A 27,085-nucleotide genomic window follows, 5' to 3' on the forward strand; every position below is an offset into this window, starting at 1 on the left:
TAAATACACTTGTTAAATCATGTAAAATGTGATTTAAAAGGCATTTTGTTGATCGGAAAATAATCTGTTTTTAGGAACTAAGGAGCAGAAAAAGAGATGGAGATTGTAAAGAGAAATGTTAAGATATCACATGTGGTAAAGTAACGGCTGCGTCCTGGTGTGGTTTCGCTGGTGGATTTCAGATATGTGACAGCTGCACAGTGGACATTTGTCCACACACTTAATTGTTGGATTTCATCTTCACATTCTGAAACAGTTGTGATGCTCTTCTCAAACTCTGTGTCATGATCAATAAAATCAGATGTAAAAATATTAATGTTTGTGAGTTATTCGGACTGTAACAGACTGGCAGCCTGACTAAGATGTACCCTACCTCAGAGAGTCACCAGTCACCTGTGACCTTGAACAGGAGACGCTGATATGGATATTAGATTGACTGATGAATTTGGGGCCCTTTGGACACAAAAACTTCAACACAATTTAGAAAGAACAGCGCTGAAACCTCAGCAGAAGACTTTATTGAGGCCTGCATGTCAATTACACACCATATTTGAATGTTGAGTTAATTTTTGCTTTAAGCACAGTATTGCTTCTAAATGATGTAAGCAGATTAATATAAAAACACAGTGTGTAACAGCATAATCATAACTTAGTCGTCTCTGAAAGGTTTCCAGGCTGTTTTCAGTCGGTGGTGAGCAAATCCAAAGGTGGCAGTTATCTTCCTCTTGGTGAAACAGCTTTAGCAAATGTCCTGGTGACGGGACAGAAACAATATTGTAAAATATAATATAAATAAATCACTGCATCGCGATAAATGTAAAATGAATAAACAGAAGTACTGTCAGCGTAAATATCTACTGTTTCTTTAACCCTTTGAAACCTTCTTTTAAAAACATGGGAAGAAGGAAGAAGAGCAACATAAGGAGAAAAGAAAATTAAAAACAAGAAAATTTAAAAAAAAAATAAAGTTAAAACAAACTAAAAAGGAAATGACCTTGAAGAATGCTTAAAATTAAATAAATCAATAAATAAATTAATAAACATATTTTTTTCCCCCTAGTTTGATTGTTTTTTTTTTCTACATCTAAAGCTATTCATTTTTTTGCAATTTTGGGACATTTCTGACCAAGTTGCCTGTTGCCGATTTTTTATTGATTTATTTTTTTCATGTTTTTGAAAGGAATCGCATCAATTTGCTCAGGGTTCAAAGATTTAAATGCTTGTAAAAGCGATGTCGCCTCAGCTTTCGAATGGTTAAAAAGTAGACTCAGGAGTTACACTCACCCTCTTCAGGTCCCACCAGTCGCAACCTGGAAAAAAAATAGCATTAGCATTAGAGACTCAAGGCTGATGTTCACTTTGAACGTCACTGAACAAGCACCGTTCCCTCGCAGTGAAAGGATCTGAGAAGCTGGGCCACACTGCCTACCTCTACCTGTGCGTGAAGGCTACCTCGCTAAACTGCTGGTGTGTCCACACAGACAGCGTTGCTGCTGCGGCACTACTCCCTGCCGCCCCATCTTTCTATTTAATTTGCCTTTCGTAATTACCATCAATATTTTACAATTAAAGCCTTTTGTCAACAGATGAAGGGACTCTGTCCACAGATACGCAAGAGGGCATTAAATGTGAAACCATTAGGGGTGGGGGGAAAAATAGATACAGTATAGTATCGTGTTATTTTGCATAGCGATATTGTGTCGTATGTAAATCATTAATCTTTGCAAATACACGTTTTAATACAACTTTTGGTACTAGAATAATAAAATCAATTGCTTTATCAGGCCACTAGATGGTGCTGATATTTTTTTCCTGGTGAGGTCAGCAGAGGTCTCAGTCAGGAGCATTTGGCAGGAGGTTCATCAAAATCTGAACACTTGGATTTTTTAAATGCAGAAGGAAAGAAGGACTTGGATATGACACTTGCGATTTGCAAGCAGTGTCATATGAAACTAAAATACTAGAATACTATGAACATGAGGGCTCACCTCACACGCCGCCATCCAGAGATAGCGTTAGCCACTGATGGCCAAGCTAACGCTAAAGTTGCTCTGCCGAAAAATCAACCAATGCTGGACACACTTAGGTCAACAAAACTACCATCCAACTCTGAGAGAGCGACAGAGAAGAACACAGCCAACACCAACTTCACGTGCAAAGATCTGCGTTCATACAGCGCTGTTGAAAACCAAGGCTTTTGTTACGTTCTAAAAACACGTGAACCCAGGAATGTGACTCTGTCCTGACGGTTTTTCACGGACACAGCTGTACATAAGCTCTGCGTAAAGCTGAGGAATCTTTGAGTACAGCGGGAATGGTGGCATTAACTTGTGACATCTGGACTTCAAGGTAAGTGGATTCATATGTGACTATAACGGCACATTATCTCACAGACTGAAAGTTTATCTTAAGTTTTCCTTTGGGGAAATAATTTTCAGTTAGAAGGTAACAAATCTTATTTTATCGCAATATATTGTATTGCAGTGCTCAATATTGCAATAATATCGTATCGAGAGTCCTCTGGCGATTCCCACCCCTGGAAACCAACCAGTTAAAGGAAAATATTTATATATTTTTTCATGTCTGTGAGTTATTCTGTAGTGAAAGGTGCTGGCATGATGTCAATGTGATTATCAGTGGATCATTTTTGCTGCTTGTGCTGACATAATTTGTAAAAAAGCTTAAAGTGATACTTACATCTGGAAAGTCTCTTTCTTCCATTATTGCAGCGAGCCACAGAATAATGAGTCGTCCACCATTCATCCTGATGCACACATTCAAATCTCACCTTCTCACCATCTTTTATATATTTAACTCCAACAGATATTAATTCAGAATAGCGACCAGTGTCCACAGAACAGAAGGCAGCTGCACAAAAGGAACAATAAAAAAAAAACTGTTAACTTTTTTCCAGCTACTCTCTTTGACATCCTTTAGACTCGATTTGTTTTTACCTTTGCAGGTGGGTGTTTCTGACCACTTCCCGTTGCTGTAACACTCCACTCTCTCTGGACCCGTTCGTTTGTAAAATGCAGCACACTGGTACCTCAAAAACATTGGATTGTTTTCCACAACATCACCATTAGGAACTACGGGGTGATTTCCACAGGTCCTAACTGAAATAAAAAAAATAAAAAAAATAAAAAGGTTTATTGAAACAAATATGTCAAGCCGGTAACTTCAAATTTCGCCTCATATTATCATTCTCTCAGCTTTTTACTGGCTTCCTCGCTGACGGACCTAATCTCTCCCCAAATCACGCAATACTGTTGCCATGCCATGGCTGTAGATTCATCGCTGTAATTAACTAGTCAGAAATTGTTTTTAAAAAAGAACAAACATTTTTGACCAAATAACTCTGAACTGACTCTTTGGTAAGTCCCGCCTCTGGACGCAGATTGGCCAATCATAACGTAGCATTGGGCCAGCTCAGACCAGGGTCCGACAACAACACAGCTGTGCTCCTCTAATACAGTCATGTCAGATTTCCTTCATTTTCAGGCTGGTTTTGTGGATTTGGAGCTAAATGTTGTGCCTGGGGCACGTCGTGTATTAATGATACTCGTTACCTGGAGAGGTTGGAAAAAGATATACGTTTCTTACCTGTTCCAAAACCAAAATCAAACCCTGAAAAGTGTAGGGTTAGCTAGCTAGCTACTGAAGATATAGCCTACTGAATGTATACACATGCTGCTTTTGCTTTGTAATGATTATAACAGTGGATAAAGACCGACCCTGCTGTACAGGAACCAGTGAAGAGAAGCAGGGAAACTTTGCTGATATTCAACCAGCTGTGTGTCATCACAGTGTGTTTGACTTCCCCCAGAGATCCACGCCAAACACCGTTCATCGACACACACTGCGATGACACACAGCCGGTTGAATATCAGCAAAGTTTCCCTTTATATTCATTGTCTTGTGTGGCGATCAGCAGTGATGTGGTGGTTCACTTTTACACTGTGATCTGTAGCCTATAGTTCGGCTTTAGCTTCTAACTATCTTTGTCTTTTTAACCTGTTGTTGCTGCTGAGTCAGTTTGACATCCTGGATATATCCTTCAAACACAGACTGTAGACCCCTCTGTCTGCTTCTCTCTGGAATCACTGTTTCAGTTTTCCAAAAATATGATCATATCTCTTTAAGGAGTGCAGTTAGTTACAGTGTGGGCTCCATGCTTACATCCATCACAAAGGGGCGGGGCTTAATGAAGAATGCACCTTCCACATTGCCATCGTGAATGTTATAATCCTGGTTCAGCCATGTAAACCACTTTAGTTTTGAAACCTGGTGTAGAATTGAAGTTTTTTAGATTAAGTAAGAGAAAAAATGAATCAACTTATTTACTTGTTGTGATCTGAAGTTGAGTCTCTTTCTCTTCAGAGCTGCAAGCAGACCCTGTAAGATACAGCGGACACACCAGTTAGTATTGTGTTTGTGTGTTAGTGTTTTTATGCAATTCTCTCAGAACGTCTAAACATTTTTGCCGTCATGATCATGCTTCCTAAAATCTAAACATGTTGTCTTTGACAGAGGAAATGTAATTCTCTTTCATATTTAAGATTATATATTCTTCATTCAATGTAGATGTAGTGTGTCCCCCACCTGCAGATCCACCATGTCCAGTTCCTGGTCTGCTGCCTTAATGGAAAAGAGAAAACACATTGGATATACATATTCTATGGAGAGAGCCCACATCAATGGATTTACTCATTCATATTTAATACAGATCAATAACCTACCTCCACCCACAGGCTTTGTCCCACCGCCAGTAGATGTAGTGTGTCCCCCACCTGCAGATCCACCATGTCCAGTACCTGGTCTGCTGCCTTAGTGGAAAAGAGAAAACACATTGGATATACGTATTCTATGGAGAGAGCCCACATCAATGGATTTAATCATTCATATTCAATACAGTTCAATAACCTACCTCCTGTTCCCCCCACTTCAGAGCCACCCTGTCCAGTACCTGGTCTGGTTTCTCTTCCTGCGACTAAAAAGAAATGTCACAAATATATGGAATATTTTTACAGACCAAAAAGGAGGTTGTTTCCTTTAGCGGAGCTCTGTACAATACAAAACTTTTTCTCGTTTACAAGAAAACTCCACAGGGCACCTTTAATTAAGTCACACTAAAACAATGAGCTGACAGCTGCTGTAAATCTACAAGTCACACCTTTCACATATACACAAACTCATTTGATCCATTGTTGATTATAGCAGCTTTAAGAGCAACAAAATATTAAACATATATTGAATATAGAAAAATATTGATTAATCTTTAATGACAACTCATACAAAATATCTTTATCACTTCATGTGTCAGCACATTGTCCACTTACTGCACGTTGGGCCTGCACTCCAGTTTCCAGATATGCAATAGACTGATTTTTCGGTGCCTGCTCCATCTAGAGTGTATTCATCTTCACATTCATACTGCACTTCTGAATTTACAGGATACAGCTCCTTGTATGTCTGATGAACGATGACTGCATGGGGGATTTTAGGGGGCTCACCACATGCATGGGTACTTTCTGTAAATGAGAAGATAAATCATGAGCAGGGACAGCAGAAGGTAATTGTTGTCATTGGTGACAAGGACATTTTTTAACAACAACATATTGGAGTAAGACATCAGACAGACTTACTCTCACAGACCGGCACAGAGGACCATGTTCCATTTATACATTTGGCTGTGGCGTCCAGGTCTTTGTAATCATATCCTTCATCGCATGTTATCCTGATTGTTTGTCCGTGCTTATACCAGCCATTTGTGTTGGCAGAGTATTTTGCGTTGGGGATAGTTGGTGGCATACAAGCGTTTTCGTCTGAGGAAAGAAGAACAAAACTAAAATCAACATGTTAAGACTTTTTATAATGATGTTTATGAATTATGTTTTTTTAATTTTATTTTATTTAACCTTTATTTTTAGTGCCTAAAATGACATACCCAAATTAAAATGACTGTAGCTTCTGAACTGCTCTGACTACATGCATGCATGAGATCTTGCCAGACAGAAAACTCTCTGAAGTTTCTTGTGAAAGTGTCAGAAACACTCGAGGTGATACAGAGACAGAGTAATGGGCCTCTGAAGTCAGTAAAAAATTCAAGATTTTGCCTAAAAAAAAAAATTAAAAAAAAAATGTTTTTCAGGATGAATAACTGTCTGTAGCTTCATCTGAGCAGGTAAATGACACTATGGGGCTGTAGGCACACTATCAATGAACATTTGTTTCAAATTTGAAGAAAATTGCTCTGACCATTCTACAGTGTTTTTTCCATGAAAAGATCCAGGCGGAGCTCCAAATGACAAAGCGCTCACTCCGCTTCAAAAAAGTACTATCAGTGATCAAACAACACTCAGCCAGCTTACAAACATTGTACCTTATTGAAATCAGGTGTGATTATGATAGCTGATGTTGTTTTTGACACAGAAACACCGTAAAATATCACCAAATAAAGCCATATGAAACGATGTTATTTTTGAAAAGTCGAGAGCTTCCTGAATCTGGCAATACCAAACATCACATGATTTGATGACGTAGTGCACCTGGGAGATACCATTTAACAGAGGAGGGGGGAGGGGGGAGCGAGGACGTCGGCGTCCTGGTGGAGTTAGAGAGGTTAACCAGGAACTCCCATTGAGACTGAAAATCTCTTTTACAAGAGAGACCTGGCCGAGGTAGTAGCCAATCGAAACACATTTAAAATGCAACAAATTTAAAATCTAATGCAAAAATCCACACTAAAACAGCTAGTTGTGATGTGAGTCAACGCACCAATGCAATTTTTGGGTAAACAGAGGTCTTCTCCAGGATGGCTTCGTGACGAAAGGAGGCAGTAAACTCACTATCGATGTGCCGGGGGGGCACACCCTGTTTTTTATGTATGCTTAACTAATATTTACAATACACATGTTGGTTCAGTGCCATGTGAAGTGGCGACACGCTACAATCAGGGGGCCCCCTCACCCAATCCTGCTTAGGGCCCCCAAAAGTCTTGGGCCGCCCCTGAGCAACACATTACATTTGTATTTTTATCATGATTCAAAGTCGAGTGAACGAACTTTAATATTTTATACGTAGGTTTACAGTATTGTATTACATTTGACATACAGGCACCTTTAAAACAACACCATCATGCAGGTATGTGAAAGCCATTTTCATGGTGGCTGATTTAATTCCTATGTTTTCATTAAATCTGTTTACCTATTGTTTTCATTTTATCTTGTATGCATTCTTTGCAGCGTGCACAACTCTTTACGACCACCTTGAATTTAAAGGTTTCAAAGCCCCTTCAGACAATCAGACATAGTTATGAAACACTCACCTATACATTGTGGCTCATGGGACCATGAACCATTCTGACATGTGCTCGTTGCCCACCAACCCTCCACTGCTGGTTTCAGTCCGTCATCACAGCCATAACTGAGCATCATTCCATGAAAATACACTTCTTTTTCAGGGACCAAATAACCACCGTTCAGACGGGGAGCGCGACAAGGCTGAGCTGCACTTTGTGCTGAAACACAACCACAAACAAAAGCACACATTAAACACATTTTCAAATTAAAATGTCTCTATGTGACAGATTTGAATGTTCTTACCATTCAGTACTCCTGGAAACCAAACCAGGAGAAATCCAAGATATCTCACACACATTTTGTCAGGAATTAAATCACTGAGGACAAAGCAGAGTGAAGAGCCCAGTTCACATATAAACCAGTTAATAATTGTAGAGGAAGTTAGGAAATAGTAAACATTACGCTGGGTTACTGTCATCCTGCTGGACACACAAATGTACAAACAAGCTTTGTGTACTCTGGTCAGATGAGTCAGTATCTTGATCAAATCAGGTTCCTCACAAATTTTCCTTATCGCCTTAATCTCTTTGTCATGTTCCTCGGGTCATTTCTGAGCAGTTTTTGCGGTGTGGCATGACACATTGTCCTACTGGGGGGGGGCACTGCCATTGGGGAGTTATGTTGCCATGAGGAGGTTTGCTTGGTTCGTGGTGTTTGTGTGGGTGGTGCGTGTCAAGTGGTATCCACATGAATGCCAGGACCCCAAGTTTCCCAGCAGAACACTGCATTGCAACAAGATGATCAATATTATTAACTTCACCTGTCAGTGGTTTTAATGTTTTGGCTGATCAGTGTATCTAAGATGAGGGTAAATGATAATCTACAAAACACTGCTCTTGTTATGTGACGTTTGTTCATTTGTTTCAGAACAGCCCCAAATGATTAGTTTTCTACACAAATCTATGACCCTGTTTACAGTCCAGATTTCAAATTGATTTCCCGGACGGCTGTGATCAGAGGTCAGCATGATGAGATAGCGACGCACAGTCTGATGACAAGCTTCAGAGACAGAAGGGCAGGCTTCAGAAACAGATGTGAAATTTTGTAAAGATACGTTCGGTCATAAAGCAAACAAACACGGCATCCTGTCCCATATACGCTCTTCGTCATGGGATATTTACCTTGTGGTCGCACAGTTTGTCTTTGAGTTCCAGCTCAAATGCTGGTTGCCATCTGCTGGATCCCCATGTGGTCTGCATTGTGTTATTCAGTCCTAAAAATCTGGCTTTTTAATGGAAGACATTTTGAGATGTCACAGTAAAGCACAGGTACGAATAATAATGGCTGAATTCCATTTCGCAGCTTCAGTTCGCTTGCTCACTGTCCCACTGCCATGGCTTACTGGGACACTTCAATACAACAGAGACATTGTTAAAGTCCTCCTCCACTCAAGAATGTGTTCATGTCTACTGAATGTCTGACTTTGACTATACTGATTTGTTTCCATGCAAAGTTTCTCACCAGAGAGGTGTTTTCACATTCCTGTACTGATGGGGGTGATGCCTGTGCACTTCCCTAAAATCTGAGCCTCAAACGTCAACACACATATCGATGGTCGATCATAGGCTTTCCACGTTGAGATGCAACGTGCAAGGTACCCTGAGTGCGTTGGTTGTTGACGTTCTGGGACGCTGTGTCTTCAGCCTGTTACATGCATTGTCGTCTTTCAAAATACACTTTGGTTTTCACAGGAAATGTACAGCTTGCATACAGTCTCTTTCAAAGTAAACGCAAAATGTCGGTACAACACAACAAATTACATCTTTTTTCCTTCAGCAACAATCACGTGTGGTTACATTTAGCCAACATGCACATGGTTGGGTTAAGGAAAAAATAATAACAGGGTTTGGTCTTACGGGAAGCGAACACCGGCCTCCCGGGTGAAAGTCAGTGGTTGTTGGACCCATTCACCACACCTACTGCCCACCCTACTTGGACTTCCGCCAGCTTAACTTTCGTTGTTGTCCAACGTTTCCTCCTGATTCCACCAGCCGCCATTACCAGCTGCTTATCATGCCGATGTGAAAGTATGGCTTTTTCGTCTGTGTCTGGCGTCTGACGCTGTGAGTCCCTGCCCGAGTGCTGGTTTTCGTCGACTTAAAAGAGTGAGACCAGGTTGCAAACGTATGCCCATGGATGTATAAAGAGGCTTGGATGCAGAGGTAGACTTTGATAATTTGTCGTTTGAAGATAGATTAAGGAAATAAAACAATAATTGACAAATGAATCTGTTGAGAATATCCAAAGGTGTGTTTCTATTTAGTGACCTGTCACAGTTTTTAGAGCAGGGATAGTGCCAAGATTACAATTGTAAAACAAAAAGTTTCAATAAATCTGCCACATAATGTGTGTTTTGCAGAAATGTATGATGACATTTTTTCTGGTCACTAGGTTGGGCCATGAAGCCCACATTACTTGATGTTGAATTAGATAACGTGCCCTCTTGGTCTGATCTGACTGATAACATTAAATCAAAAATGTTACAAAGTTGGCTCACAGTTTGCAACAAAAGAGAGTCTACACAAACAATTTAAGGTAAAAAGGTGATTTATTTAACTAAACCTACTTCAAAATAAGTAGTAAAGCATGTTGTCGTGTCGTGAGTGGCTGCAGTGTGTGTGTGTGTGAAAAACAGAACAAATGAACCAAAGGCAAACCAAACTACACCATGTTGGCCATGTGGCAGCCAGCTGCTCTGTCAGAGGGAGAGAGAGAGAGCAGGCTGACAAGTGAGGCCTTTTATAAAGGTAAGACCACACCCTCAGGTGTGGCCAGGAAGATTGGACGGCCCGCCTCTTCAACCACAAGGAAGAGCTGTGAAGGAACAGACACATTAGTAAGGCCGTCACACCCCCACCCATAAAAATGAGGTCCCAAGGGTGCCTCAAAAGCTGAACCATACAATACCATATACAGGAACATTTCAATAGTTCTCATCTTTTCAGAACAGCCCAATCACTTCCAAACCACTCACCCAGCCCACTCAGCAACTCTGGTACCCTGAGGTAACCATTTTCTCACCAACATGCCCTCATTAAGGAAGTATCCATGAGCCACACTCCCCATCTCTTCTGCTGGGCGCACCTGCTGGAACAGCTCAGATAGAGCAGGGTCCCCCTGCTGCTCCTGTATTAAGTCAGCATGGGACACAGAAAAAGGGAAGGCAGGTAAAGGAAACTGAACATTTGCTGCAATTTCCTGAACTCTGACCTCCAACTGATTTTTGTTCAGTGCTTGAGCCCTAGTGACAGCACACGCTGAGAAAACATGCTGGTGGTCTCTGCACTCAACCTGGTCCACCAAAGGAGAGCAAGTTACCACTGGTGAGGGAGGGGCCCCTGGGAATGGACCGTCAACCAGATTGTTACCCAGAATCACCTGCACACCCTGAAATGGCAGGGCAGGACGCACTGCCAAGGCCACTTCCCCTTTAACCTGATCTGAAAAGAGAACTACCTTATGCAATGGTGCAGGGAACACAGACAACCCCATATCCCTGACCAAAACTGAATCACCAGTGTCAGTGGCTGATGTAAAAGGCAACACAGATGCCACTATGAAGGAGTCCAAAGCACCAGAGTCTCGCAAAATTTTGACAGGAACTTTTTTATCACTCCCTACCAAGGAGACAAACCCATCACTGACGTGCTTGCGATACCCAGGATCAATTTCATCACTGTTAGCCTGACAAGAGTCTTCTAGAGAAGAAGCAGAGGATTCCTCAAGAGGAACCAGAGTCTCAGACAAAGAATGAGCAGCTAATGCTGACGGCTTGGTATGCTGCTGAACAGCAGCGATAGCCTTAGCCCTCTCACTCAATATGTTTACTGTCAACCGTACTGGAACGGCTAGGGCTGCAGGTTTAACATGGCAATTACCTGGTTGGGACTTTTGCTTAACTTTCAGAACAGGACAGTCTGCTTTCCAGTGACCTTTGCCTAAACAATAATTACAAGTTTGACCTGAATCCAACTTGCTACCAGCATTTCCTGCCTGGAAAGGAGGAAAATCACTTCCTGTACCTTCCTGATGATGATCACCAACAACATTATCCCTACGTCCATAGTCCCCACGGACTTTGTGAATCAGGGCACATTCGTCAGCTATGACAGCAGCTTCAGCCAAAGTCTTAGCATTCCTCACTCAAATAAATAGCCATGCGCTCAGGAAGCGTTTCTTTAAACTGTTCCAGCAAAAGTAGTTCACTCAACTGTTCAAAAGTCTGAGCATCAGAGGCTAGTCGCCATCGACCAAAAAGGGTATACAAATCACGTGCAAACTCTACATAAGTCTCCCTCTCATGCTTTCTTGCGCTCCTAAATTTCTGCCGATAAGCCTCAGGTACTAATTCATATGCCTTCAAGACTGCCATTTTTACCTTGGGATAATTACCACTCTCTGATAAAGGCAAAGCAGAATAAGCCTCCTGGGCTTTACCAGTCAAGACACACTGTAACAGGAGAGTCTGCTCAGAATCACTCCACTTCCTGTTTTTGGCCAACCTCTCAAAGAGCAAAAAAAAAGGTATCTGGATCCTTCTCTGAAAATTTGGGCACCAACCGCAAACAACCAGAGACATCAAAAGTCGGAGAGCTACCTGCAACAGGTTCCCCCTCCTTAACTGCTGTGGGACCAAGAATCTTACCCTCCTTGATTAATTCCACGCTCTTTTTCCTGCTGCAACTCAGCTTCACGCAGCTTCACATTACATTTCAACCTCTCCATTTCCACAGCCTGCTCCTGTGCACGAACAGCCTGGTCTCGTTCCATTTCCAATTTATGCTGCAAAATCAACAGTTCTTTTTGTTGTTCAAAAGTTAAAAAGGCACCCCAATCCCAGCTATAGGCCTCACAAACTTTTGAGACAGCTCTGATTGACTGACCTGAGGAGAAATTTCACTGGTTGACTGGGTGTCACTACCTTTTCCTGCAGCAGACAAAACCCCCAACTGAACCAAGCCATCCTTTATTGCACACAAAATATGATCTTTACGTCCCTGACTGGGGATTTCAATGCCAAAATGCTCTGCCACCTTTACCAACCGATCCTTGGTGTAAGTCTCCAACAGACCCTCACTGGGATTCTGCACAAAATCCTCAATTGCAGACATGATTGGAACAACAGCTGGCCAACACAAACCAAATACTTACACCTGACACGCTAGGCTAACCTACCCCAAACTGACCACAAAAGTTTACTACCAACCCGATGTGACAGCCACAATGTGGAACGTCCTTCCCCCTGGCTAACTACCTACCCGGGAAACTAGCTGTCTGTCTCAACCCTAGTCTTCATGCACTAGCGCTGGTGGGAGATTTAAACACATAGCCCAATGACCCGGCCAGGCAACCATTAAAATGGTGACCTACCTAGACAATCATGAAGTGTACCCAAAGCAAAAAAAATTGCTGTGGCCATACTAATGCACAAAAAACAACAAACTAAAACAAAAAAAAAACAACAAATCCACAGATGGATGTCGTTCTAATACCTATCGGGGAAGTAGTTCCACTGACGAGGCTATTTTATTCACACCAGATCAGAGGCAAACACAAAGATAAGGCAGGTTAACAAATACCTACAGGTGTAACCAACTGAACCTGAAATCCAAGCCACACTGACTCACCACATATGTACCCTTTAAATACGTGTTAGACTCCCTCCAAAACCAATGCATCAATTTAAGCTACTGCTACAAAGTACAACAGCAGTCACTGTCTCTTACTCACCCCAGCAGACAACTGATCCCGGACGAGTCCCCATTTGTTACAAACTTGGCTCACAGTTTGCAACAAAAGAGAGTCTACACAAACAATTTAAGGTAAAAAGGTGATTTATTTAACTAAACCTACTTCAAAATAAGAAGTAAAGCATGTTGTCGTGTCGCGAGTGGCTGCAGTGTGTGTGTGTGTGTGTGTGTGTGTATGTAAAACAGAACAAATGAACCAAAGGCAAACCAAACTACACCATGTTGGCCATGTGGCAGCCAGCTGCTCAGTCAGAGGGAGAGAGAGAGCAGGCTGACAACTGAGGCCTTTTATAAGGTAAGACCACACCCTCAGGTGTGGCCAGGAAGATTGGACGGCCCGCCTCTTCCACCACAAGGAAGAGCTGTGAAGGAACAGACACATTAGTAAGGCCGTCACAAAAATAACTAACTAAATGCCTTTGTAGTTACATATTAAGTTTCGATACTCAAGCTGGGTTAAAAAAGTTTTTAAAAGTTTACAGTTTAACATTTCGTTCAGGCATGTCCATCAAATATCCACCATATTTATGTGTTCAGTGAAAAGACAATCAACTCCTGCATTATGTGGGATTGTTTGTTTTTATTTGATTTCAAATATCAAAACAAAAAGCCAAAAACTGATGATTAAGAAGTCCAACAGACAGTTTGTCGGCATATTTAAATCACATTTTCGAAAGTTTCCAGTTAGTGATACATTGACGTGAATCCAAAGGCTGCTGCATCTTCCCCTACATCAGTGATACTCAATTTACGGCCCTGGTACACTGGTGTGTTGTTTTTAAATGTGCTTAATAAATAGATTTGATATTTGAATTTGATGTCCTCAAATCCTAGAAACACCCCTGCATACACCTGTCTAGTGCGGAGCCCCTGCGACCGGCCCGGGCCTCCTGTTATTCTTTTTAAATGTGGCTGCTGGGTAAAGCACATTGAGTTTCCCCCCGTACACGATAAAGCCTTAACAATAATTCTGGTTACAAGACATTACAGAGATTAAACAATTGTTATAATGCTAAAAAATATGTGAATGAATTAAAATTAAAATTAAGATTAGTAACAGATATGAAATTTGCTTCTTTGAAAAGTAGATTCAGGACTAACACCCACCCTCTTTAGCTCAAACCAGAAAACTATATAAATTATACACCACATTCAACTTCTTTTCAGCTTTAAACACAGAGAATTTGCTTCCACATTATGCAGGCAGTTATAGATCAAAATTAAAATCAGAATCATTCTGTTGAACCCAACACGGTGTGTGACAGCATAATCATAACATTGCTGTCTCTGAAAAGCTTCCAGGCTGTTTTCAGTCAGTGGTGAGAAAATCCAGAGGTGGCAGTCATCTTCTTCTCGGTGATACAGCCTCAGCAAACATCCTGTTATAAGACAGAGGCTTTAAAACCCAACCGCCAGAAAAAAATTGTCATTTTACGTTTCTGTAAACTAAGGATAAGTTACATTTGCACGTTACTATATAGCAGAGACGTCAAAAAAAAAGGTGTAGTGAGTGTGTGGATATGTTTAGGCAAAAAAGCCACCTGGTTATGGTTGGGAAAAGATCAAGGGAGCTGCCTTGGTCCATTATTATTCTCACTTTACATGCTGCCACTTGGTGACATCATTAGAGAACACAATGTCTGTTTCCATAGTTACGCAGATGACACCCAACTGTACATCTCTGCTGAGCCAAACGATGCTGCAGCCATAAACTCCATTAGTAACTGTCTTTTGGCAATAAATAAATGGATGAGCAATTAGGGTGACCATATTTTGATTTCCAAAAAAGAGGACACTCGGCCGGCCACGACATAGCCTACTTAAATGATACTCGCAGTTTACTCAAAGATGCCTTATAATTTTAATATATTTAAAGTTTACATATATGGATAGAAAATTCAGTTATATTACAAAATAATATCTCTCAAAGACAGAAATTCAGATAGGCCGACGGTACCCGACGGGTCGGGCCGGGTTTGGTCAAAAATGTAGCTATAAATTGTATTCGGGCTCGGGTCGGGTTCAGTCAGCTTTCAGTGAAAATGTAGTGTAAAAATAAATAAAATCCTATTGTCTGTCCTGTTTATTGCTTGGGCACTGTTATTTACGTGACAACACCTGAACATAACACACACACACATTGGCTGTTTGTTTCAACCTCTCCCCTCTCTGGAAGTCTCGGACCTCCAGCCGCCCGCCTCCGCCTTGATTAAACGCTGAAAATAAAATAAAAGAGGGAGACAGGTTTTTCCTATTGTATCTTATTTTGTTATATTTCTCCCTCTCCTCTCGCTAGAAGCGTCGGACCTCGCGCCTCCCGCTCCCGTCTCAAACACGGAGGTCTCCCTCTCCGCAGCTGAGCAACCACGGCGCACGCCCGGCCTGTTAAATAGCCTGTAACCGTGACAACTGTGTGACACAAACTCAGTGCTTTGGTCATTAAATAATGTCGGGCTCAGTTCGGGTTCGGACAGAAATATGCTGCCCGTGCTGCACTCTAACACACACACACACACAAACACACGGAAAACCGGACATTATCATCAGTTTATAAAAACCCCCCGGACGCCCCGGACGGGACGTGAAAAGTGGACATGTCCGGGCAAAAGAGGACGTTTGGTCAGCCTATGAGCAATAATTTCTTAAAGTTAAATGAAGACAAAACTGAAATCCTGCTTGTCAGCTCTAAAACAAAAAATATGGGGAATTGAACTCCCTGGATTAAATGTGAGGTGACAAGTCTTGGTGTGATCCTTGATTCAGATCTTAGCCTCAAGTCCCACATTAACAAGGTGACGACAACACCTCAGAAACATAGCCAAGGTATGACTGTTTCTGGATGAAAAAGATGCAGAGAAATTGATTCATGTCTTTATTTCAAGCCACCTCGACTACTGTAACGCACTTTTTACTGGCCTCCCAAAAAACACCACTGAGATACTTCAGCTGATTGAAAACTCTGCAACTTGGCTACGAACCAGAACCAAGAGGAGAGAGCACCTCATGCCAGTCTGAGCTGCTCTGCACTGACTTCCTGTTACATTTAGAATTGATTTTAACGTCCTCCTCCTTGTTTTCAAAGACCTACATGGGCTGAGACCAAGCTACATTGCTAACTGCCTTGTTAACTATTTGCCTCCAAGAACACTGCGATCATCTGCTGCTGGCTTATTGGAGGTTCCCAGCAACAGCTGGAAGAAGATCAGGATGCAGCCGTTGTCGATTACGCCCCCAAACTATGGAACACACTACCTATAGATATCAGGGAGGCTAGCTCGCTAAGTATTTTTGAAAGAAACCTAAAAACATATCTGTTCATTGAGCCTTTAACTAGCTCTGACTTCCTAAAACAGGTCAGAAACTCTTTCTATTTACGCTTCACTGCTGCAACTCTTAAAATCTTACTTGATTTTATGATTTATAGTTTTACAATTTACAATAATTTTGTTTTCTCTTAAAATGTCCAGTTTGGGGTGCACAATCCCAGCAGGAAAAGCAGCAATGTCTTGACAAAAAAATTACCGCCTTTTGTGCCTGAAAACTGCTGGAAACACAGCAATGACTGGCTAAATCACAAATAGTTTTGTAGGTTTTTTTGATCTCCAACTGTGGTCTGTTGCTTGGCAGGCGTCTGTACCTTGTTAACACAACATCACTTTAAAATTGTTGACACTAGCTAGATAGCATGTTAGCTAAACATTGTTGACTTCCACTTTATTGCAAATGTAATAATTTCCATATTTAAAAGGAACCAGCAAAATATGGAGTGATACTCTGGGTAATTTTGGGGCAATATTGCAACAGCAGATATGGCGACACTCTAGCATTTTTTATATTACGATTTCTTGTTGCATTTTAATTGGCGACTGGCCGTGTATTATGCAGACATGAAAGGACAGCTTTTCTTGTCGGTGCCTGGCGCTGGAAGTCACTGACCAAGCGCAGGATTTCAATGACTTCAGAGTAAGAGTGGGTTGCAGTTTCTCTAATGGCCACTTGAGGCTGGCTCCAGAAGCCAATCAGATTCATTATATGGTATATGAATTCCCTACAGCTCACTTATATTTCTGTATGTTGCCAGGCCATGTTGCCCTAAAAAGTAACCCAACCTCATATATGTTCTCAAGTCAACATTGTTTTATTCTGTGTTACATGGTGTTGTCCTCAGACCATCATGTGGGTACTGACCTCCAGTCATCATAGCATTTTATACAACAGTTAGTTCCGGCCCTGCAATCTGATTGGTTGAGAGACAGTCAAACCGTGACGATACTGGAGTACAACATCATGGTTATTTCACTGTGTATGTATCACTCCGCCTCACAGCTGATTGCAATCAACAATCAAATTAAAACTGACGGTTAGTGTCAGTTAGGTCAGCAGTTGCGTTGTAGGCTAATTAATTCATCCACTGTCAAACAGCCAAAAATATGGATTTATTTCCTAAAATAAGTTTTGAATTGAACTATGAATGGTCATCAGAGGAAGATGAGGGAGAGGAGAAGCTGAATCCATCTGAGCACACATCCAGGTGTGTCAGTGTTTCATCAGCGGAGCTCAATGACTTGGAGAAAAGCAAGAACGAAGCTAACACTGTGAGGCAGACAAAATGGGCCGTCAACTGCTTTCAAACTTGGCTGCGTGCAAAAGAAATGACCATCGACTTCCAGTCCATTGAGAAAACAGAGCTGAGTGAAGTTTTGAGGGAGTTTTATGGCTCAGCGCGGACAACCAAAGGAGAGCTTTATGGGATCAGCAGTTATCTCGGACTTCACGCTGGTCCAAACCGCTACATCAGAGAGCCTCCTGTCAGCCGTTGGTGGAATTTAATGCAGGACTCAGAATTCACGCCAGCTAATAGCGTTTTCAAAGGAGTGGTCAAGCAGATCAGAAGAGCTGCATCATCACAAAGACCCAATGGAGAGGGACAGGGAAAATAGGAGAGGTGCTATGTACGAGGAGCCAGGTAACCCCCTCTGCCCAGTTGCATCCCTGGAAAAGTATTTAAACAAACTTCCACCAGATGCAAATGCCCTTTATCTGAAGCCCAGGATGACAGCAGCTCACACAGACAATATCTGGTACACTAAAGCTCCGCTGGGAATAAAGTCACTCGTACAGATGTTGCTGGAGATTTGTAAAGAGGCGGGGACAACAGCTATCTACACCAGTCACAGCCTCAGGGCGACTGCCATACAGAAGCTGTCAGATGCGGGACTTGAAACAAGGGAGATCATGACAGTGAGTGGGCACAGGTATGATGTTGTTTTAACGTAGCCTATGTGTAAAGTTAGTCTTCTAATTAGGAGTTGGGCCCTAAAATATACCTTTTGTCTTGCAGGTCTGAGAGCTCGTTAAAAAGCTACTGGAAGCCATCCATGGAGAGCAGGAAACGATGGAGCAACATACTGTCAGATCAGAAGGCAGAGTCGGCTGTGCCTGTGAAGCGACAGTCCACCATGCAGTCACCAGAGACTTATTTCACCGGCTGTACAATTAATGGAAATGTGCAGATAAATGTGTATAAAGAGTAGGCACCATGTTTGCGTTACATAGCAACGGTGACAGCGGAGTCCTGAGGGAACTATTTTTGTTGGCGGAAGACAAATAAAATGCTTAAATTATCTATTTTGTCCTCATTTTTCAACATTTCTTAATCAGCCTTGCTTATTTAACTGTTGAACTGTTGTATAAAAGCAATATCACACTCGAGCTCGTGATGTTATACTCGTATATCGTCACGGCTGTGATTGTCTTTGGCCTATGACTGAATCACAGCCGTGACGATATGCAAGTATAACATCACTTCCTCTCGTGTGATATTGCTTAAATAGATGTGGTCTTCATAGAAAGTGTTTCCTTTAAAAAAAAAAAAAAAAAAAAAAAAGCCAATATTTCTTTAGGGAGTGCAGTCAGTTGGTGTAGGCTCCATGTTAGCTCTGACAGCTTGAGGGACCATTATAAAGGGGCGGGGCTTAGCAAACCACCAAAGAGGACATTCTAGAACTGGACAGAAATCACTAAGTACCAGTGAGTTTGAAAAGTCAGGAGTGACCAGAGGAGCTTCAGGAACACCACAAGTACCAGACGGTTTTAAGAAGTTGCAAGCGACCAGAGGAGCTACCACCATGTTTGGACTGTGTGGTATTCGACTAAAGGTTTGTTTCACAGATGACTGACACCATCCTCTGTAGATTTTTCTTACTTGTTTTGACGCCTTGTGAACAGAAAAAACTTTTCTCCCAGGGCACTGTATAGACCAGTGCTTCCAGTTGTGAGACCAAAACCAGACCTTAACATATTTATTTATGAAATAATTCTTCAGATAGTGACAGTGTGGCTCCATGTTAGGGCTCCATGTTAGGGCTCCATGTTAGGGCTCCATGGTAACTCTGGCAGCTTGTGGAACCATCATAAGGGGCTTAGCATTCTAGAGCCATTCTGTTCTGACTCACGGAACTGAATCACTACATATACCAGTGAGTTTAAAAAGACACAAGCAACCACAGGAGCTACTGAATCAGTACAAGTACCAGACAGTTTAGAAAGTCACAAGTGACCAGAGGAGCTACCACCATGTTTAGACTGTGTGGTATTCGACAACAGGTTTGTTTCACAGATGACGGACACCATTTTCTGTAGATTTTTGACTTTCTGTGTGACCTTGTGGACAGAAAAACTTTTCTCCAGTTAGATGGCTTGTACATATTTTGTGTGAGCGCCTGTCAACTGTACAGAAACATTATTTTTCCTCTTTTCTGTCGATGTTCAACGTATTTTTCTCTTTTCTCAACAGACAAATAAAACACCTGCAGAGGAACACATGGCAGATACAAGCAAACCCTGCTCAAGCTCTCACATGAGGTAGGAAAACTGATACTTTATGTTCACGTAAAATCCCAATATATCACCTTGCTTCGGTATCACAATATATTGAATGATAACCCCTGTATCGTGATACGTATCGTATCTCCAGACTCTTATTATTTAGTGTATTGTATGATTTCATATGTTGTAAGTGATTAACCTCTTGAGATCATTCTTGCAAATGATCAGTGATTTATTTCTGACTAAAAATGATCTGTTTTTCTCTTTACTAACAGTGATGCTGCCACCTCTGCTCCGGTCTCAGCGAAGCCAGCTAAGACCAGAAAACACAAAAAGACCAGGAGGATAATGAAACGCCTCTTCGGTCAGAGCCAGGTACGAGTGACAGAACATGTCAGAGCATCGTGTTAAACTCATTTTAGTCAACTGTAACATTCATATTTAGACTTTTTAGTTGTAAGTAACCACAAAGCTGGAAATGTTTGACATCTTTCACTCATTATTGTTTTCTTTTTACTCAACAGAAGACACAAATGACACAAAAGGACACCGAGGGACGAAACGAAAGGTAAGAAATTGAATCCTGAAGACTTTTTTTTGTTTCCAAACCTGAAACCAAAACCTGCCAAACTTTGGCAAATAAAAATGAAGTTTACATTGAAATAACAAACCATGTTTCTCTCCTGCACCAGTGACCCCACCTCAGCAGTGACATCAACAGAGGTGAAACTGAAGCCGAAGAAGACTCCTTGGTGGTCTCGGCTGTTTGTTCGTTTCAAGGTATGTTTCACAGAAAGAGCCAGAACTCAATGTTAGCCACAGAGTTACGAGTCAGGACTGAATGACAGCGCTGTACAAAACTGATACAGTTTGTTAGTGTGTCTTTGCATCATTGGATCATGAGAGTTTGTTTTTCCTCCAACAGGCTGCTGAGGATGATTGGATCATGAGAGTTTGTTTTTCCTCCAACAGGCTGCTGAGGATGACAACGACGAAGGACAGAAGGAACCTAAGACAAGGTAACAACATTGATTTAATGCTGCTACTTAAAGTACTACCTCTCTGTCTCTGCCTGTGACATAATATCATCTTTTTCCTCATGATGATCTCACTTGGCGACAATATGATTGTTTGTATATTTGACATACATGTTTGCCAACAGTTTCTGTCCGACAAACTTTACACGCCTTTCTGTCACTTATTCTATGAGCCAATAATCAATCAAACAAACAGTAAATGTCAGAGTGTTTCTTCTTCCTGCAGCAGTCCTGAAACACCAGACGAGACCACCACGGAGCAAGACACCACCCAACAAGACGTGGTCTCAGTTCAGGACATCAATGAGACAAAGGAGGACGAGACCAGTGAGGACGGGATGACCCAGGAGCAAGAGACAACCGAACAAGACGTGGTCTCAGTTCAGGACATCAATGAAAAAGAGACAAAGGAGGAAGACACCAGTGAGGATGAGACGACCCAGGAGCAAGAGATGAGGACACTTCCTCAACAGGAAGAGGTGGCACCGCTTGTCTCGGGGGAGAAGAAACTCTTTTCACTCTCTGGCGGGCAGTCACACCTGTTTGACGATGACTTCTTGCTGCCTGGGTTGCCCGACAACGCCATGACGACAGAGGACATCATCGATGTGCTGATGGAGCGATTCTACAGGTCCGTTAAAAACTACCTCCATGTGTACTGATCACTTTGAATCAATATCTTAGATTAAACTAAAGGACAGTTCAGTGTTTTGATCATATCAGACTTAAATGCAATATATATATATATATATATATATATATATATGAACACATAGCAACCAGTGTTTGGCAACTGTCGCTGTCCAACATGGAGGTATAACAGGTGTTCAGGAACATCCTGTGAAATTCATCTGTTGCTAAGAGTTTCTGTCATTTTGTCTACCCTAATTATTTTTCTCCCTGCTGGTTAATTTGCTCAAACCCTTTTAAAAGACTTAGATTAAATGTGCAGCACACTCCCAGCTCATCATTACATCATATCATTTTTGTCTCTCTGCAGCAACACAGCGAGCGGCGTCGGCGTCAGTGGTGGTGTAAAGGGGAGCAACACATCGATCAGCTGCTTCGGGTGAGTACATCTGCATGAGAACCAGCGTGAATCTGAAAATGAGACCCAGTTTGTGACTGGTCAGTGAAGAAGTCATGATGTTGATGTGTGTTTTAACTGGTTGTGTTTGTGTGTCAGATTTCCAAACATTGGGCAGAGCTGTTATATGAACTCCAGCCTGCAGAGTCTCCTGACACTGGAGACGTTGGTCAGGGACATCAGCTGCCAGGAGCCGATCTGGAGTTCAGTTCCTGAGGCCCAACTGATGAGGTACAGCAGCCCTGCCATGTCACACGCCATGTCATGTCACCCTCAGGTTGGAAGAACAAAATGTAACACATGTATCTCTTCTTTTTCACCCTCTGCAGAAGATTCACAGCGATCAAAGAGGTCCACACTTCCACAGGCCCCATCATTAAGGTGGCCCTCCTGCACTCATTTAAGGAGGAGGTCTCGGTTCAGGCGCCCGAGTTCAGCGACTCTGAACAAAAAGTGAGTCAGCTGATTTCCATTTCCATTATTTCACCTCCTCATAGTTTCTCCTCTGTATCTAAACTCCCCTGTGTGTTTCTGTGTTTCTCAGGACGCTCATGAGTTCCTGATATCGGTCCTGAACCAGATGTGGAGCCTGTCCCCTACGCTGCAAAACACTGCAGTCTGCATGGGCAGGAAGTACACCTGCCCTGTGGAGGACCACCTGGTGTTCAAGATGGAGAACACCAGGACATGCAAGCGGTAAAACATCAACATCACAAAAACACTGTCCCCCTAACAAGAGAAGCCCCTGGTCTGGTCCAGCAGGAGGCCTCGTCTTGACCTCTGTGACCTTATTTTCATGTGTACTGTTCCTTTAATGTGCAGGTGTGGAGCCGAGTCAAAACGACAGGAGGTGTACACCAACCTGTCTCTGGATCTGCTTCCTGGAGGGTCTGTGGAAGACATGCTCCAGGAGTACCTGAAGGTAAGATCCACCTGTCCTCCATCAGTCACATCATCACTGACTGAACACACATGGGTTCTGTGTGTGTGTGTGTGTGTGTGTGTGTGTGTGTGTGTGTTTACCAGTTTATAACACACAGCCTGTTGTCTCTGTTCTGTAGGAGACAGAGTTGGAGTACAGATGCGAGTGCGAGTGCGGGGGAAACACATCGGGCCAGAGGTTGGCCTTTGAGACCCTGCCAAGGTGAGTGACATCATCTCCATCAGACATGATCTAACACCTGAGTGGTTCCCAAACTGCGCTCCAAGAGACCTTTGAAGTTCAACAAGACATCAAATATAGAAAACATTTAAAGCACTGTGATATCTTTCTAACCCTTTTTCCTCTTCTTCTTCTACAGAGTGCTCATCTTCCACCTGAAGCGTTTCCGCTTCACTTCGTACTACGAGGTGGAGAAGGTCAAATACCCTGTCGAGCTGGTCAGAGACCTGGTGGTGTCCTGCAAACAGGATGGCGGCTGCTACAGCTTAGTCAGCGTCATCAGCCATTTGGGCTCCACTGGAGAATCAGGTAAGACCTTCTGTAGCCCTATGAGTAGTTCAGTCATTTAACTCTGCCACTTAGTGGTTTAACCAGGCCATTACTGTGACTTCACCTGTGTTACTGCGTGTTAGAAAGCTCAACCAAATCATTGTTTAAATTGGGAAAGAGGGAAGCACATATAAAAAAATATACAATTACAGTTTCTGGAATCACCTGAAGTAAGTTAACCTTCTCTGCTGCATCTTAAAGTGTTAACAACATTCTCTCTCCTGTTAGGACACTACATCAGCGACGGCGTCCATCCAGATGACCGTCCGGACGAGCCCACTGACCGCTGGCTCAACTTCAACGACTCAGTGGTCACTGAAACATCAGGCTGGTCAGTCTGTGAAGAGCGGCAGAAGACAGCTTACATCCTGTTTTACAAGAGACATGTAAGAAGACAACACTGTTGACATCCTTCACTGAGGTCCAGAAATAGAAAGATGGTTTGAAACACATGGATGTACTGTCTGTATTTTCAGGAGTAAAACAGGAGCTGGAAAGGTGGACACTCTTGAAGAACTTGTAGAACTCCAGGAAGGGAACATTGTTGGACGAGAGGAGGTAGTCTAGAGCTGTCCTAAATACCAGGCATTGAAGTTTCAGTGATAATGTCAATGATTAATCGAAGCTTCCTCTGCTGCAGGAAGGACATCGCTTCTGTCTCCATGCGAGGAAGGAAGGTAAGTATGTTTTCATTTCTCCAAGTGGTGAACGTGGAGGTTGGCGATGGAGGACCATGACGACCACTGAGGGATGGACAACAACCTAAGGACAGAAGAAGATGCCCCGTGACCAGGAGCAGCTGGATATGTCACAGCCCTCAGGAGGAAGGGCCACCGTCCCCCCAGAGAGCCAGGTTCCTCCCAAGGTTTCTTCCTCCCAAAGGGAGTTTTTCCTTGCCACAGTCGCCCCACAGTTGCTGGACAGCAGAACCAATCCCTCTCTGCTCGTCAGCAGTGACACCATGTTGGAAGTGATCTCTGACAGAACTGTTATTGTCACGCTGCAGAGACGGTTTGGTATTGTTCCAGCACGGCTTGCTCTCTGGGGAGGAGTGTAAGGCCTTGCCTACACTTAGACAGATGTTGTGTTATGTTTTGGCCTGTGGTGGCACGGTGGTGCAGTGGTGAGCACTGTCACCTCACAGCAAGAGGGTCCCAGGTTCACGTCCATCAGGCAGCTGGGCCCTTCTGTGTGGAGTTCACATATTCTCCCCGTGTAAGCCTGGGTTTTCTCCAGGTGCTCTGATTTCCTTCCACAGTCCAAAGACACGCACATAAGGTTAATTGGCCACACTAGATAAGATATTATATATACATATATACATATATATTTATTATTTGTGTATATATGTATATATATATATATAAAAAACTAAATGAATAAAATATATAAATAAATTAACTCTTTGTATTTTCCTGCCTGTCAGTACCAGTGTAAGTCTTACAGTCTAAATGAGGCTCAGTGAACAGGAACTTTGCTTTAATGGTTCTCTAACAGCCTTTAAATGTTGTGGTCAAAGTGACTATGTGGTTTATGTACAGGCTGTCACATGAAGGTGTTTGCGGCCATTTTATTGAGGGAAAGTGTTTTTTGAGTCATGGTCCCTCTATGTCACAGTTTGAAATACATGTACTAAAATAACATTCAGTGTTTGTACAGGTCCACACAGGGACTGTTCTGATACTACTATCATAATGCTGTAATAGTTTTTCACGACATATATCGGCCGATAATGGAACATTTTTATTCTTATGCGATAAATAGGGTCGATAATATGAAGCCAGGCTGCTTTCACTTATTTAACAAGGGCAGTGTCAACACACCCGACACAGTGGGTGGAGGGACATGTGCCTTTAAACTTCGTCTGCGAGTCGCCAATAAACACAGCTAAGAAGAAGAAGAACAACTGCAGCACGCTGTCTAGAGGCAAAACATGTCGCGATGTGGACGTCTTTTACAGTTCCAGAGAAGGACAACAGGATTGTGGTCTCATCTCCGAAACCCCACCAGATCAACAAACTTCCTGCAGCTGTTAAACAGGTTAGACACAGTGAAGGTCTCAAGACAACATCATATAACAGACAGTAAAGGTATGTTGACTTGAGAACATACATGAGGTTGGGCTTCTCTTTAGGGCAACATGGCAACATACTTGCTAAGAGAAATTAAAGTGAGTCATGGGGAATACATATACCATATAATGAATCTGTACACCAAGAAATGGTGATATAAAAAGAGCTGGAGTGATGACATATATGCTGTTGCAATATTGCCCAATAATTGCCTGGAGTATCCCTCGTTAGTTTGCTAGTGCCTTTTAAATATGAAACATTTTACATTTGCAGTTAAGTAGAGGTCAACAACAGGGGGCATCTATCATCATTTCCTGTTGATGTGTTCAAATAAGTCTTTTTAAACTGCAGGCCCTGTTTTCTTTTTCTTTTTTGTGTCATTTTGACTATTTGTTTGTTTGTTTTTTGTGCATTGTTGAATCTTAGGTAGCCTTTTGTATCATCTCGGCCAAGGCATCACAGATGAAAAATAGTCTTCTGGCTAATTCAGGCATTTTTTTTACCACATGTGTTTATTAATTTGCACTAAACTAAACTAAACTAAACCTAAACCTTAACCTAAACCAAATCTGTGAGTTGGGCTCAGGTGAGTTCAGGACTACCATAAACAGCACACATCCAAGAAGGAGGTGAAACACCAGGCAGGCAAAATTTGTTCCAAAGTGAGAGTAAATCAAGGGTTGGCTTTCACTTTCACTCTCACTGGCGAGCACTAAGGGAGAGGATGGGCATGAAAAGTGATGCAGAGTTGACCTGTTGTCTGTTGGACAGGTAGGTGGCGTAGCTTTGGTTGTTTGCAAGGTAGCAAATAAAATTATGTGTTGGTTAAATTATTCATCACTGGTTCAAGTAGCTGCAGTACCTGTACCTGTACATCTGACACTGATCTCACCCTTGAATCCCATGAAATCAATGCTGCGCAGATGAATTGCGTGTATTACAATTATCGTCTAACATCATTGCGTCTGATAAATTGGTCTTCTTTGTCATAACGTTATATATGCTACAATAAAGCTTAAAGCTGACGCCACAATTAAATCATATCAACACCAAATTGATAGTCTGAATAAAGTCATCCTGATATTGAGCTGTGTTAGAAATTAACAGCTGTGCAGAAATATACCGAGTCTCCCCCTTTAAAAAACAAAAAGGAAAATCCCTCAAACACCATGAAGTGTAGACATGATAGGCTACTTTCCACATTTCCAGCCGCAAAGCTGTCAATTAGGCCCATTATCTTTAACAGGGATCATTTCTTCCAACAACAAAAAATGTTGGCACTAATTAATGGTGCTATTAAGTGTCCGCAAATGATCAGTTTCTTTCTTATGAAGGGGTGGGATGAAATTTCGACTTCTTTCCACTCCTTTTTGAACAATCTTTTCATTGTCTGTTGTTGTTGCTTTCTTTTCTTTTTTAATGTTCAAAATAAACTTTCAAATCAAAATCAATCAAATG

The 27,085-nt window shown here is 42.1% G+C and overlaps 2 protein-coding genes and 1 long non-coding RNA gene across 19 annotated transcripts in view; 2 read left to right on the forward strand and 1 right to left on the reverse strand.

Moving 5' to 3' along the window:
• Positions 1-479: 479 nt before the first annotated feature.
• The window catches only part of LOC126383017 (complement factor H-like), a 66,367-nt gene continuing 39,761 nt past the window's right edge, over positions 480-27,085 (reverse strand). For 8 of the 17 annotated variants that reach the window (XM_050033372.1, XM_050033384.1, XM_050033385.1 and 5 more), the window contains 7 exons: positions 4,740-4,826; positions 4,603-4,638; positions 4,345-4,395; positions 2,955-3,116; positions 2,698-2,868; positions 1,285-1,310; positions 480-751 (listed from right to left, as the gene is read on the reverse strand). In XM_050033372.1, coding sequence (XP_049889329.1) covers positions 740-751; positions 1,285-1,310; positions 2,698-2,868; positions 2,955-3,116; positions 4,345-4,395; positions 4,603-4,638; positions 4,740-4,826 — 545 coding nt within the window. In that variant the 3' untranslated portion in view covers positions 480-739. Of the gene's footprint in view, positions 752-1,284; positions 1,311-2,697; positions 2,869-2,954; positions 3,117-4,344; positions 4,396-4,602; positions 4,639-4,739; positions 4,827-13,671; positions 14,491-27,085 lie in introns of those variants that run through there. The other 9 variants (XM_050033387.1, XM_050033377.1, XM_050033388.1 and 6 more) reach the window with 6 other exon arrangements.
• On the forward strand, positions 8,483-14,131 carry LOC126383048 (uncharacterized). The gene is made up of 2 exons (XR_007569107.1): positions 8,483-9,896; positions 13,184-14,131. It is a non-coding gene; the product is annotated as an uncharacterized LOC126383048 (long non-coding RNA).
• LOC126383037 (uncharacterized) lies at positions 18,954-22,067 on the forward strand. Its single transcript, XM_050033411.1, has 4 exons — positions 18,954-20,719; positions 20,912-20,958; positions 21,203-21,607; positions 21,977-22,067. Exons 1-4 carry the CDS (start codon positions 20,612-20,614, stop codon positions 22,047-22,049), a joined length of 633 nt encoding a protein of 210 aa, XP_049889368.1. The 5' UTR covers positions 18,954-20,611; the 3' UTR covers positions 22,050-22,067.

This window comes from Epinephelus moara, chromosome 21 (assembly GCF_006386435.1).
Source record: "Epinephelus moara isolate mb chromosome 21, YSFRI_EMoa_1.0, whole genome shotgun sequence".
NCBI lineage: Eukaryota > Metazoa > Chordata > Actinopteri > Perciformes > Serranidae > Epinephelus > Epinephelus moara.

Excerpts from the sequence above, each read along its gene's own strand:
- LOC126383037 (XM_050033411.1), top strand. The coding sequence starts at position 20,612 with ATGTTTCTCTCCTGCACCAGTGACCCCACCTCAGCAGTGACATCAACA. Across the intron at positions 20,959-21,202 it reads CAGAAGGAACCTAAGACAAG|CAGTCCTGAAACACCAGACG; the intron begins GTAACAACATTG and ends TTCTTCCTGCAG. Across the intron at positions 21,608-21,976 it reads CTGATGGAGCGATTCTACAG|CAACACAGCGAGCGGCGTCG; the intron begins GTCCGTTAAAAA and ends GTCTCTCTGCAG.